General features: G+C 37.7%; 1 protein-coding gene across 1 annotated transcript in view; it reads right to left on the bottom strand.

The window, feature by feature from the left end:
* The window catches only part of dhx38 (DEAH (Asp-Glu-Ala-His) box polypeptide 38), a 210,461-nt gene that overhangs the window by 189,465 nt on the left and 5,855 nt on the right, over window positions 1-15,141 (bottom strand). The window contains exons 3-7 of the mRNA XM_048605967.1: window positions 13,305-13,474; window positions 8,841-8,990; window positions 5,920-6,097; window positions 4,408-4,526; window positions 3,867-3,943 (exon numbers count right to left, since the gene is read on the bottom strand). Of these exons, the coding sequence (XP_048461924.1) occupies window positions 3,867-3,943; window positions 4,408-4,526; window positions 5,920-6,097; window positions 8,841-8,990; window positions 13,305-13,474 (694 nt within the window). The remainder of the gene's footprint in view (window positions 1-3,866; window positions 3,944-4,407; window positions 4,527-5,919; window positions 6,098-8,840; window positions 8,991-13,304; window positions 13,475-15,141) is intronic.

Genomic DNA, 15,141 nt, shown 5'->3' with positions numbered 1-15,141 from the left:
TGTTAGAGTCTGGAAAAGTCCCAGAGGATTGGAAACTGCCAACGTAATCTCTTTATTTAAAAAAGGATGGAGATAAAAACAAAAACGGGTAGCTACAGACCAGTTAGCTTAATACATGGACAAAAACAGAAGTTGCTCAAAAAGCTCAGCTGGTCTGGCAGCATCTGTAAGGAAAAAAATCAGAGTTAACATTTCAAGTCTGGTGACCCTTCCTCAGAACAGTTCTGTTCTTTCAGTTTTTATCCAGTTAACAATGTCTTTTATGGGAAAAAATTGTTAGAGCCTACTATAAAAGATGTAATAGCAGAGCATTGAGAAAAACATAATATGGTCAAGTAGAGTCAACATGGCTTCATGAAAAGGGAATCATGCCTGACAAATGTATTATAACTTTTGAGAAGGTAACAGGCATTATAGATAAAGGGGAAACTGAGGACGTAATATATTTGGATTTTCAGAAAGTATTTGACAAGAAACCAAACATTAGGCTACTGAACAAGAGCCTTTGGTGCTGCAGGCAGTATATTAGCATGATTAGAGGTTGGTGAGCTAATAGATGACAAAGAATTGGGATAAGTGGGACATTTTCAGGATAGCAACCTGTAGCTAGTGGAGTGCCACAGGGATCAGTACTGGAACCAAATTTATTTCCTATATATATTAATGATTGGATGAGGAAAGTGAATGTACTATAATCAAGTTTATGGATGCCACAAAAACAGATGGGATGGCAAACGGTGAGGATGAGTCAAAGGGTCTGGAGAGGGATGTAGACTAGTTAAGTGAGGGAGCAAAAACTTGGCAGGTGGAACATAAAGTGGGAAAATGTGAGGTTGACAGGTAGAATGGAGCAGCTTAATATTATTAACCTTAATAATTAATTGTCACTCATGTATACTTGCTGAGCTATGATTAATTTCAATGTACGCTCACAGTCTAGTTCACAAACCACTGGGGCATGAAATAAGTAAAATATTTGTATTTGGTACATAAAATGACCTTCAATTTGCTTTCATCACAACACTGTTAACCTCTGTTCAGACAATATCCTTCTAGTTGCAAAAAATGCACTTGAGCAATCTAAAGCACATGTCCCCAGAGAATGGATGTCAGTTGTAATGAGACATTGCCTAGTGATATGATAAATAATATAACTTAACTCAATTGGATAAAACTGAGACAAACTTGCACCCTACCACCTTTCACAGATGAATGTTACAGAGTTTCTTTAAAATCTGGACAAGAAACTTTCAAAAGAAAGAAGCATAACAGAACATGGACAAAGCACACCCAGAAAGCCTTTATTCATCTACAAACATGTACACAGCTCATTTAAAAATGATTTATTGATTAATATTTTAGGCTTGGCAAGTAAACTAGTGTTAATTCAGATCAACAAATGGAAAGAGTAAAATTTGCCAACTCATCAATTCACCTGGTCTTACACTCAATGAAAACCATCTTGGTCTAGTTGGTTTCAATGGCTTAAGCAGATGATTTAAACCAGCAGTTCAGCACAGTACTGATGGAGTGCCATGTTGTCTGTTAGCTAAGACTTTAAACTTAGGCCTCAATATCTGCTCAAGTGGATAAATAAGGTTCTAAAGAATTGTGGACGCTGGAAATCAGAAACAAAACCAGAAATTGCTGAGAAAACTCAGGTCTGGCAGCATCTGAGAAAAAAAAAGCAGAGATGAGGTTTTGGTCTAGTGACACTTCTTCAGAACAGTTATAAAAGATTCCAACATGTTATGATGCCTTGGCACCCTAGTCAACATTATTTCTGCAATGCAGAATAATTTTATGAATTAAATGAAATGTATGAATGCTTAGCAACATTTCACACAGTTGCAAAAATCTTTCATATATGTTTTCTTCCTGTTGAGAAGAAATTTATGGCATATGTAGGAGATAGTAGCAACTGCCGATGCTGGAGAATCTGAGATAACAAGGTGTAGAGCTGGATGAACACAGCAGGCCAAGCAGCATCAGAGCAGCAGGAAAGCTGCCGTTTCGGGTCTGGACCCTTCTTCAGAAAATATGTATGCATATGTATGCATCTTTCCCATCATTCAGAAGAACGTGATGAACAATGAATTTTGTGGTTAATAAAAGTGGTCATGGACAGTATCCAATCAAAAATTAAAGCATAGAAAACCCAAAAAACAAAATGCTTTTCAACTAGCAGCGGATTACTAAAAAGCTAATAAAAAGCTGGAAAATCGGTTACAAAAGTAAATTGGCCAGAAATATAAAATCAAACAGCAAATACATTTCCAGGTATATAAAAGACAGAGTAACTAAAATGAGTGCAGGACCCTTGGAGGATGCAACTGATTAATTGATAATAGGAACAGGAAATGGTAGATACTTGAAACCAATATTTTGCAACAATCTTCATGCAGGAGGATACTATAAATATTCCAAAGATAACAGATAAGCAAGGTGATAATGAAAGGAAAGATCATGTAATAGTGATAGAGTCATTTATTTCTTAGAACATGGCATCACTTATTGCCTATCCTTAATTGCCCTTAAACTGAATGGTTTGCCAAATAGGCCTGTTCAGATTCAATTACTAATCCTTCACATTTGGGAATTTTACAAACTAATAGATCTGAAACTAGACAAATTGCCAAGACCTGATGGCCTGTATCCAATGTTTTTAAAGGAAGTGGCTGCAGAGATTGGTTGACATTCGGAAGACAAGACAGTCCGCATTATTGTGTCTTTTTCAGTTGGAAAGACGCAACTAGTGCAATACCATAAGGATCAGTCCTCAGGTCTCAATTACTATCTATATTAATAAATTTGAGAAGGGGATAGAGTGTAGAGTATCCAAATTTGTTGACGATACAAAAATAGCTGGGAGCACATGATGTGTTAAGGACATGAGAAATCTGCAAAGAGGACAGAGATACATTAAGTGAGTGGACAAAAACATGACAGAGTTTAACGTAGCAAAGCGTAGGTTCATACACTTTGGTAGGAAGAATCAAAAGGCATACTACTATTTAAATGGAGAGAGACTCCAAAAATGCAGCACAAAGGGATCTGGGCATTCTTGTGCCCGAAACTCAAAATGTTTACATGCAGGTGCAGCGAGTAATTAACACAAATGGAATTTTGGCCTTTATCCCCTGGGGGGCTGGAGATTAAAAATAGGGAAGTCTTGTTAAAACTGTATGGAGTACTGTGTACAGATTCTATCCCCATATTTAAGAAAGGATGTTGTGGCACCAGAGGCATTTCAAAAGAAATTCACCAGACTGATTCCTGAGTTGATTTACCAAGAAAGCTAAATAGGTTAGGCCCTTATCATTCAAAAGAATAAGAGGTGATCATATTGAAACATGCAAGATTCTGAGGTGTCTTGACCATTGATAAGATGTTTCCCTTAGTGAGCGAAACTTGAACTAGGGCCCATAGCTACAAAGTAGGGGGATATTCATTTAAAACTGAGATAATAAGGAATTTGTTCTGTTAGACGGTATTGAATTGTCTAGAATTTCTACCACAGAGTTGTGAATCATTAGATTGCTCAGAGTATTTAAAAAGGAGGTAGGTGGATTTTTGAAGTATCAAGTTGACGACAGTGAAGAGCTGGCACAAAACAGAACTTGAGAACTGAGGCAGATCAGTCACGATCTTGTTGAACGGTAGGGCAGGCTTGAGGGGCTCAATGGCCTATTGCTGCTCCTATTTCTTCTGTTATTACTCTACATCAGAAAAGAGTGGAAATTTAAATGCTGACAATTTTTTTTTCAAAAAAGGATGATGCATAATAGATAATATTTTTCAACTGATAAACAGATTTGTTAAATTATTTCTCCAACAATGATTTAAAATTAAAGATAATGACTCACCCTTTGATCTTCCTCCCATTGCCGTTGTTCCTCTTCATTCTCAAAATAAATGCCATCTTTACCTTCCTCCCTCTTACCTGAATAGGTTGGAAATGGTTACATTTTAATCTAACACAACAAGATTGTATTAGAGGTATACAGTGGTCCATTTTTTCAGCATTAAAGAAGCTTATCACAAGTTTTAATCTTGCATTAAAAATACCAAAGTATTGTTTGTTTATTCTTTCCACCAAGTTTACATAATTTTGAAAGCAAAATACCATGCGTTGGATTTCTTTTATGCCATTTGATACCCTTAGTGCTTCAGGTTACTAAATCTGTTACGTTTCTAAATTAACAGTTTACTGCGCTGAATTTTCCATCTATCTCCCATGAAAGATGGAAATGCAACCTCCAGAATGACTGTGTAGTTCTAAGTTTCTGTGTTGTAAAGTCACTGATCAATGGGGACAGAGCTACAACCAATTTGGATTTTTGAGTATAATGTTGGTATTTAAAAAAAAATTCAGTAGTAAGAAAAAATTCAGGAAAAATCATGTACCTTTGCCTTTTGAAAGACGCGGTGTCGCCCCCAAATGCCTTCTGTCATCAGCCCACTCATTGTATTTGTACGACGGTGTTGGCAGGGGTGTATCCTCTTCATAATGATTCCTTCTAGATCTGAACAAAGTAAATTTCAACTTAAAATATAAGGCATGATGTTGACTTAATTCCCAGAACAAGTAACAAAACTTTTTTGTTTGGTCCTAAACCTTAACTGTCACAGAGAAACAAGATCTATGTCAGTTTCCATGTCTCAAGATCAAACAGGCTACAATACATTGCCAAATTTTCATTGAGAAACTCCCCATATGCAAATTTACAACTCTGTCACTACTCTGTCTAGGACAATAACTACATTAACAACTAAATGGTTTCTCATGATTCTTCCTACATTTCCATACTGGATGAGAGTGTTCCTTAGATGGCATTACTTATTGCGTAGTTTTACTAAATGGAAAAACATTCTTGCTAAATACTTGAACCTGAATTAAATAGAATAAAAATTGTATGGAAATACATCGAGAATAAAGTGCTGCAGCAACGCTCAAAGAGGTTGGACAAGCTAGGACTCTTTTCTTTAGAGCGTAGGACACTGAGAAGGGATCTTATAGAAGTGTATAAGAGCATGAGAGGCATGGATAGGGTGAATGCACTCAGTCTTTTTCCCAGGGTTGGGGAATCAAGGTCTACAGGGCATCAGTTTGAGGTAAGAAGGGAAAGAATACATGGGAACCTGAGGGTGGTATGCATATAGAATGGACTGCCAGCAGAAGTGGTTGAGATGGGTACGTTAACAACATTTATACAAATACATGGATAGAAAAGGTTTAGATGGATATGGACCAAGTGCAAGGAAATGAGGTTAATATGGATGATATTTTGGTTGGCATGGACCAGTTTGGGCGAAGAGCCTGTCTATTTGCTGTGGGACTCTATGACAATCAACTAACAATGAACTGCTTAGAACAAAGAGCAACGTGTTCTGCTTTATATTTCCTTATTTTTTAACCAATGTTCTCCCAATCCTCCTTTAAGATTCCACTGCAATTCCACATTCACTTGGCACAGTATTCATGAGTCTGCCTAATATGATCTTTAGCAAATCAGGAACATCCTTTTCAAAGACACTGAAAGCAGTTGCCTATAGTCTACTTAAAATCAACTGATTAAAGACAGCAAGGAGTACAGACTCGGGACCTATCTGGTTTACATGCCTCAGTTACACATTCAGCCACCATGAGAACATGCTTTGAATTGATTCATTTAACTAGCAAGCTGTCTAAATTTCTGGCTCTTGAAAAATTACCTTCTGGCCTAAGAGTTTTAGTTAATAATAATTGATTACTGGATGAGTCAAATTCTTGTCAACAATACTAACTTCAACAATAGCATTTTTAAATGCAAAGTTTCTCTCTAAGATAATTGGGAAAGGTGGCAAAATTGTACTATTCTATGTATCTATTTTTAAACAGTACCTGTATTTTCTGTTTCACGTTTATTTTTCACCTACCTTTCTTTATCACGCCTCTCAGTGTCACGACCTGAACAGCGATAACTTCTTTCACTTTTATCTGAATCCCTTTGTGAGGGAGTAGGAGATGGAGACTCCCACTGAGATCGATGAGTATACTGACTTGCAATTCCACTGTCATCATCATCCCAGCTAGATCGAGAAGGAGTAAGAGCATCTATAAAACAAGGTGATTTCAATGTGATACAAAAAAAATTAAAACAAGGCCCCAGTCTTTTCATAGCCCTGCACTGAAATAAACACTTACTCATACTATATATCTTTTTATATGAAATGGTTCGGTCCAAATAATTTGTTCTTTGGTTTTCGGTGAGACTAACAGTAAATGTACAGAGCATGTAGTATCAGGTGATAAGTAACAGAACACACAGTTGGCTGGGATAAAAGATAGTGTTCAGCATGACAAAAAGATGATTTTGGGATCTCACAGGCATCAACTTTGGGAGCATCAGTTGTTCATAAATTGTTATTAATTTAAATTTTGAAGAAAAAACAATTTCTAAATTTATACATAATATGAAAATTTATAGGAATGGACAGAATGGTTGATACTGAGGAGGACTGCAACAAATTCATAAATCTGTAGAAAGGCAATATAATTGGCTGATGAATTTCAATACCCAAGTCAAAAAGTATTGCATTTTGTAAGAAAATTAGAAAGGTCAAATATTCTAATCTGTAATTACAAATACACAAATTTGTAAAAGCAGCAATGTAGTTAATGAGGACAAAAAATAAGAAAGCAAACCAGATACTAGAGTTATTTTCTACAGGAAAAGAACTGAAAAGTTGAGAAGTTACATAATATCAAATATCGTTTACAACACACTTGTAGAGTAATTCTGTCACCACATTATCAAATGAATATTCAGATGCTACAGTGGATGCAAAAAATAGGATCAATAAGGTGAAGGTGGAAAGGCTAGATCTGCTGAAAAGTTAAGGCTGAGAGATGATTTAAGATTTTAGCAAAGATTTGTAGCTCAAATTGTTAAACCCCATAAAAAGTTACACCTTGTTCAATCAAATATAATTGTGCTTTTAACTGCAATTAATAAATTTTAACAACAGAACTGGGCCTGTGAAACTAATTTTATAATTGTGTAATGCTGTAAAATGATCAAGTAGATTTTTTAAGACGATTCTTTGTTTAACAATAATTAAATATATTTTGAACATTTTATTTTCTACCTTCATCCCCCATGTCAATGCTGCAACCTTAAGCTTTCACAACATATTTTTCTCAAAAGGTGTGGCGTTTCAATGCTATTAGTTTCTTTTTCTGTGTTTCTTTGAAAGTATTTTAATATGATTGGCTGCTCGGCCTGCCTGATGATTCACTACTGCTCCATCCTGTGAATGCTCAGTAAAGAATGCCAATAGAGGTGAAACTCTCATCCAAACCAGAGGGAACAACTTAACTATATCCAACCTGTAAAACCTTGTACGAATTTGACAAGTTTCAGTGAGATTAACTCTCAATCTTTTAAATTTTAGGGAATACACACCTAGTTTCCTCAAAGAAAATCCTGCCATCCCAAATATGAACATTCTGAACCTCAACAGAACTCTCTCAACGCAAGTAAATCCTCCCTTAGATAAGGAGGCAATAACTGTGCAAATACTTCAAGTGAGGTATTACCAAGACTCTACACAACTACTATACGACATGTTTATTTCCTAACTTAAATCCCCTTGAAATGAATGCCAACATGCTGTTTGCCTACCTAATTGCTAAAGGTGCATGCATTCTCACTTTTAATGGACAAAGGCACCCAGATGCCTTCGGACACAGGCTTCACAACCTTACTCCATTCAAGAAATATTCTGCCTTTCTGAATTTTCTGTCAAAGTGAATAATTTCACACTGATTCACATTATATTCCAGCTGCCATGTTCTAGCCCATTCAATCAGCCTACCCAAATCGTAGAGTCATAGAGATGGACAGCACGGAAACAGACCCTTCCATCCAACTCGTCCATGCCGACCAGATATTTTAAATTAATCTAGCCCCATTTGCCAACATTTGGCCCATATCCCTCTAAACCCTTCATGTTCATAAACCCATCCAGAGCCTCGATCACTTCCTCTGTCAGCTCATTCCATAGAGGCACCACCCTCTCCATGAAAAAGTTGTCCCTTAGGTTCCTTTTATATCTTTCCCTTCTCATCTTAAACCTATCCTCAAGAGCATCCATTCTTCATTACGTCAACTTATGCCCTCTCTCAGTTTGGTATCACTAGCCAATTTGTAAAATCATAATTGGTCCCCACATCAAAAAGCATCCTTTTTCAGGTAGTGTGAAAGTGAAATTCAGTGTGGCAGGAAGTGATTGGAGTAAATTGTGCGGATGCATTTAAGAGCAGGAAAGAAAGCATTTAGGGAGAAAGAAATAAAGACTGATACTGACAACTCTATGAAGAAAGCTTGGAGTGGGGGTGGGTATCAAGTGAAACAAAAACATCTACATAGATTGGTTGAGCTGAAAAACCTGTTCCCGTGATGCATTTTTTACGCAATTCTATGAATCACTGCTAATTTCCCAACCATCCCTTCATGTGTGCTGCGCTGAATGAGCAAGTACAGACACTAGGTTAGCTAATCAATAAAAATCCAGTGACATCAAACCTGTACTCGTTTCTCCAGCAGATATAATCAACATTCAGTGAAGCAAAAAGAACTGCAGATGCTGGAATTCTGAAACCAGAGAAACTGGAGAAACCCAGCAGGTCTGGCAGCACCTATAGAGATAAAGCAGAGTTAATGTTACAAAGTGTCACTGGACTTGCAATGTTAACTCTGCCTTCTGACCACAGATGCTGCCAGACCTGCTGAATTTTACCAGCAATTTCTGTTTTTGTTTCAATTATTCAGAATGAAAAACTAATTTGCACTTACCTTTCAATCTGTGCTTGGGTGTGCTTGGTTCATCTTTTCTGTTGCTTCTACCTCGATCTGAGCAATTGTCTCTGTATCCTCTTTCACTTCGCTCTGATCTATCTCTGTCCTTACTCCTGGAAGAACTTGATTTACTCCATTCTCGATCATCTAGAAGAAACAAAACAAATTACTTGCACGGAAAGAAGTTAATCTGCGGAATCTAGCTATCCAACCAAGATAGAACCAAACTTCTTAATTAGATGGCTGCCAGGTCAAACAGGGTCATAATCCATAACTTTTATAACATAAACTGTACTCATTAAGGAACCTTCTGGAATTGACCTCTCTTTTTAAACTGGACACTGATGGGTTATGCAAGAGGACCAGAGGGTCACCAAACTTTCATCTGTGGATTCAGAAATTGCTGCATCTGTCCCGTAAAGACAAAGGACACAATCCAGATTAGGGACATCAATTTCCACCTCCTGAAATGATCCAAAGGATACTTTCTGACTAGAATGCATAGTTATGAAACCAAAATAATGATAATCTCAAACCCCCAATTTTAATGTATGCAAATAATAATCGAGGCTTTCATTAATCAATGTACGCCCAACTCCATATTTGAAAAGGGAAGTTTGAGAACTCACATGGTAAGGCCGTCATGTTGGCCTTCCTTTTAATCTTTAAATGCTTTCTGCAGAAAAACACAAAAGCAGCTGCTGCGAAATAGACAAGACTGTCCATACCTTCAGACCTCCAGACAGCAACCTCAAAAGGACTCCAAATCTGTTCCTTTTCAAAAGTCCTTGTATCCTTTCCTTTACTGACTGTAATCAGTACAGTCTTAGGAAAGAAAATGTGTCAATTGTCAGAAAAAAGAAAACATCTGTTTCCGAATGTCCTCTAAGGAAGCTAATTTATCATTCTTATCTGGTCTGACTTACATGTGACTCCACAGCAATGTGGTCGACTCTTAACAATTCTGGATGGGCAACAAATGTTGGCCAAACCAGTGACGCCCAAATGCCATGAATGAATTTTTTAAAAATGACTTAATGTGCCTGTTCAGGAAGAAACACAGTTACGGAGGATTAATGTGCTTTTAGAACTTGTAAACCAAAAGAATAGTTTGTAGTTCGCATATTTGAAGTAGCCTTGGATTTGCCATTGTTCTGGACCCAATTAAGGAATATTTTCCACTCAGAATTGCAGTTCAGATTGGTTCCAAAAGCTGGAGTCAGATATCAGAATTTTTGCCAGATTCCCCTGGAGAGATTAATGTTCAGCTAGTCACAAATATAAGCAAGTGTGGCATTTATACTCAGAGATCAATTTTCTTCACAGATGGACTTGGACTGGGGGTCTTATCAAGATACAGTAGCTGCCAAGTTTAAAAGAAAAAGGTTTTAATGTCATTGCAATGGTCTGCAGCTGATAGTTTGCAGTGATACTCTTTGTAGACTGTTCAGATCTCTCTGGATCTTCAGTTATAATTGGATTCTGGCATTAGAAGCCAGTTTCAATCACATTATCAATTCTTACTGTTTATCCAGAATGGCTTAAAGCTAGAAGTCATTGCTATATAATTGATTTATTTTGTTAAATTGCAAACTTGAAGATGAGGATTCTGAGAGACCATTGATGCAAAGCTCGGAATAAAAGATGAACAATTGTAGGTGTGATATCCAAAGGAAAGGTGCAGTCTGGGTATACCGTTCAAGAGGTCCCCTTAAAACGCTTTACTTGTGCTTCACATGATCCAGTCTACTGCATTTGCTACTCACAACGTTGTCTTCTCTACATCAGGGAAACAAAGCACTGTGTGGGTGATTGCTTTGCAGAACACTTGCGTTCTGTTCGCAAAAAACAGCCTGAACTTCCAGTTGCCTGCCACTTCAACACACTACCCTGTTCCCTGGTCAATATCTGTGTCTCAGGTTTGCTGCACTGCTCCAGTGAAGCTCTGTGCAAACTGGATGAACAGCACCTCATTTTCCACGTGGGGACCCCGCAACCTTCCAGCCTCAGTATTGAGTTCAATAACTTTAGGGTTTGAGCTCTCCCATGTCCTTATCCCAACCCCACAAGTTAGGCCTTGTTAACACATGGTCTGCTATTACACACCACATATTCTTAGAAATTAACAGTCCCCATTAATAGCTATTCATTCACCTAGCCAGATCGTTATCCACTGCTTTGTCTGTGCATAAAGATCTGGCTAGGAGGGTGAATAATTATTATTGGGGACTTTCTCTTTGGGCTCTATCTCCACCTATCGTTTACTCCTTTCTCCTTCCCCCCCCATCCTATCTTCTGCATAGAAACCTACATTTTCCTAGCTACCATCAGTTCTGAGGAAGGGTCACTCAACCTGAAATGTTAACTCTGATTTTTCTCCACAGATGCTGCCAGACATGCTAAGCTTTTCCAGCAATTTCTATTTTTGTCTAACTTTTGTTCATTACTCAACTAGACCTCTGATTAAGGGATTATCATATAGTAGGGTCTAGCCAACATGCTTAAACCAAATAAAACTAGGAAAAGGTAAATGATTATTTGATAATTAAACGATATTTAGATGAGCACTTAGTAATATGATAAATCAAGGGAGCTGCAATCAGATTCTCTCAAATGGGAAATTAAGCCAAATTACATCAAAGCCTACATGGTATAGAGAAAGATGGTGGTTGGGTCCTGTAACGGGATGCTTTTGGGATTAGTGGAATTTTAGATTAGCATATGTTTCAAAATCTTTAAATGTGTCTTATATGTAAGCAGTTTGGTTATTCTATTTTATCATGATTTCTGATGTGTAATAAACTTCTGCTTACATTGTTAAAATGAATCTGTAGCATTAGATGTTTGTGCTTCAGTGAAAGACCACCTCATTACAACCTTAAACAAACAAAATATGATCTATCAAGCCAGATTTCTGTCTAAGATCTGACTTGTCCAGTAATAACATCAACTGGAATCATAACAGGTGCAAGAAACAGAAATACACTCCATTTCCTAAATGGTGAGAGTTTGAAAAGTGTTGATTTCCAAAAGAAGCTGCATATCCTTGTGCTTAAATCACTGAAAGCTAATATGCAGGCACAGCAAATAACAAGGAAGGCGATGATACATTAACTTTCATTGCAAGAGGATTTGAGTACAGGAGTAAAGATATCTTGCTGCAAATGTGGACAGCTTTGGTGAGAGTGTATTAGAAGTATTGTATACAAATTCAGTCCCCTCACCCATGAAAAGATGTACTTTCTAATAAAGTGAGTGCTACAAAGGTTAACCAAACTAATTCCTGGGATAACGGGATTGTTTTATACGATTGAGAGGCCTGAACCTATACTTTCTAGTGTTTTGAGGGATGATCTCATTGAAATATACAAAATTCTTGCAGAGCTCAACATGATAGATGCAGGAGGATGTTTTCTTTGGCTGGGGAGCAGGTGTCCAGAACCAGGTGCCACCATATCAGAATAAGGGTTAGGCCATTTAGGACTGACATGAAGAGTTTTTGAACTTACCGGTGGTGAATCTTTGGAATTCTCTCCTTTGGAGTTTGTGGAAGCGCAGTCATTGAGTATACTCAAGGTAGGTCTTTAGATATTAGAGACAGCAAGGAATATGTGGATATACAGAAAAATTGCACTGAGGTAGAAAATTAGCCATGAACCTTCTGAATGACAGAGCAGGCTCCAGGGGCCAAATGGCCTATTCTTGCTCCTGTTTTCTATGTTTGATTTTAAATAATTGTATTTGGATATTAAAAGAATATGTTCTCCCTAAATCATGAGTGTTTTACATGTAATCCATAACAATCCAAAGTGTATGATATCTACAGTATATGCATATATAAATACAGAAAACTCAATGTCATAATTATCAATTAGAGTTTACTGATCATAGAAAATGTTGAAGATCAGTGAAAAATGGAATTTAACTGGAGTTTAATTTGAAAGAGGACAGCAATTTTTATTAAGACCTTTCATGAAAAATGAAGGAAAAAGAAGATAAGCATGAATGCAAAAACAAAAACAAAATAAAGAAAAGCCACAAAATCAGGTGTGGTAAACAACCTTTGGCAGTGATTAGCTAGGGAGAAGAAAAACTAATGGTACCCAAGTTTTCTAAAACAAAATCTAGTATTGCTGTCTATAAACTTTCAGTTATGAACTGTTGCAAGAAAACTTAATATAAATGTTTAGTAACTATATAAAATTTTTAACATAAATCTGAAATTACAGTTTCGGTGTGTCCATATCTTGGAAACTAGGTGCCCACTGAGTAACATAACAGTGTTTCAATTCCATGATAGAAAAGGCTGTAGATGTCAAATGACAAAATGGAATTCCAAAGAAATTCTAGAGTGAGTTCTTTAAAGATCCTAATGGTCCCAAAATAAAAAAAACTGATTTCAGTTACATTTAAACACCAATAGAAATAAATAGAATTTTAATCACAAACTCTCTGACTCACAATCACGGTCTCTGCTTCGTTCCTTTTTCTTTTCCTTCTCATTGTCCTTTGATGATGCATAAACCCCATGTTCCCGACGATCCCGTTCTCTTTGTCGATGCCGTTCCTTAAATTCCTCACTAACACCACCTGTGTGCGAAGGTGTCTCTGAACCAGAGGTACGATAGTACCTACAATATAAGGGTTATTTTTTAAGCTAGGTATACAACAATGGCAACATAATGTGAGGCTGAAAATGTACAATTTGAATTTTGTTGAAACTTTCATCTTGCACTCATCAGCACAATTTTCAGAAATACCAGTTCAAGTGGAAAACCAACATTTAGATTGTTTGAGAGGAGAGTGCTGATTGGTTGGCAAGTGGATTCTGATTGGTATAGGCATTGCTATGGAGAATGTAGCAATTTATCATAAATGACTGTTAACTGCCAGGCTATGTTTAGATTCAAATCAGGCAGGTTGACTTTGATTGGTCAGAGCATTACCCTAACAAATGAACCTAATCATCTATTAATATCATAGGAGCAGGAAGGCTGACGTTTCGGGCCTAGACCCTTCATCAGAAATGATGAAGAAGGGTCTGGGCCCAAAATGTCAGACTTCCTGCTCCTATGATGCTGCTTGGCCTGCTGTGTTCGTCCAGCTCTACACCTTGTTATCTCAGATTCTCCAGCATCTGCAGTTCCTACTATCTCTAATCATCTACTAAGTTGAGTTGAAAGAGGCTCAGGGTATGAATATTTTCTGTCTGACTGCAAAGGGTAGGGCCCTACATATTAATATACGTGGATTCCAATACACCACACCAGAAATCTGACTGAAAAGCCTAAACTGGTTCTCAGCTTAATTATTTGCATACTCAGGTTTAAAAGTGGATAAAAACCCAGCTTCAGATGAGTTGTATCCCAAGCTGCTGAGAGACATGAGGGAGGGAATCCCCGGGGCTATGACTTATTTTTTTAATTCCTCTGTGGCCGCAAGCGAGATGTCAGAGGATTGGAGGACAGCTAATGTGATTCCACTTTTCAAGAAGGGTGATGGACTTAAACCATGGAATTATAGACCAGTGAGTCTCACATCAGTGTCATAGTTGGGAGAAAATTCTGGAGAGCTAATCTCCATTTAGGAACATAGGAACAAGTATAGGCTATTCAGCCCCTCCAGTCTGTTCCATCATTTAATGAGATCGTGGCTGACCTGTGGCCCAACTCCATGTACTTGCCTTTGGACCATATCCCTCAATAACTTTGTTTAACAAAAATTTATCTCAGATCTAAAATTAACAACTGATCCAGTATCCACCGTTGTCTGCGGAAGAGAGTTCCAAGCATCTACCACCCTTTGTGGTCCGTCACAGATTTCATTCACGAGTGCGTGTGCACATCACCTTTTGTAGTTTCTTACGGTCATGGGCAATTGCTGTAACAGGCTGTTATGCACCCAGATAGTACGCATTCAATAGTGCATCTGTAAAAGTTGCTGAGGGTCTTTATGGACATGCCGAGTTTCCTACGCCGCCTGAGGAATAAGAGGCCTTGTTGTGCCTTCTTGACCGTCGCATCCACGTGGGAGCTTCAGGACAGATTGTCAGTTATTGTCACTCCTAGGAACTGGACACTCTCAACCCTTTCCACCTCTGCTCCATTAATGTAGATGGGGGTATGTCCTCCTCCTTTCTTCCAAAGGAAAGGAATCTGGGTGCCAAAGAAGACAATCTGTGTTCCCCAACTGGAAACCTTGCCAACATCAACAACCCTCCCACCCCGGTAATGCTCTGCCGTCATGCAGAAGATGCAGAAGTTTGAACACATGCACCAACAGGTTCAAGAACAGGTTC

The sequence above is a fragment of the Rhincodon typus genome, chromosome 15, assembly GCF_021869965.1.
Source record: "Rhincodon typus isolate 14 chromosome 15, sRhiTyp1.1, whole genome shotgun sequence".
Lineage (NCBI taxonomy): Eukaryota > Metazoa > Chordata > Chondrichthyes > Orectolobiformes > Rhincodontidae > Rhincodon > Rhincodon typus.
Note: the sequence above shows the minus strand (reverse complement) of the source record. Positions and strands in the feature narration are given on the sequence as shown.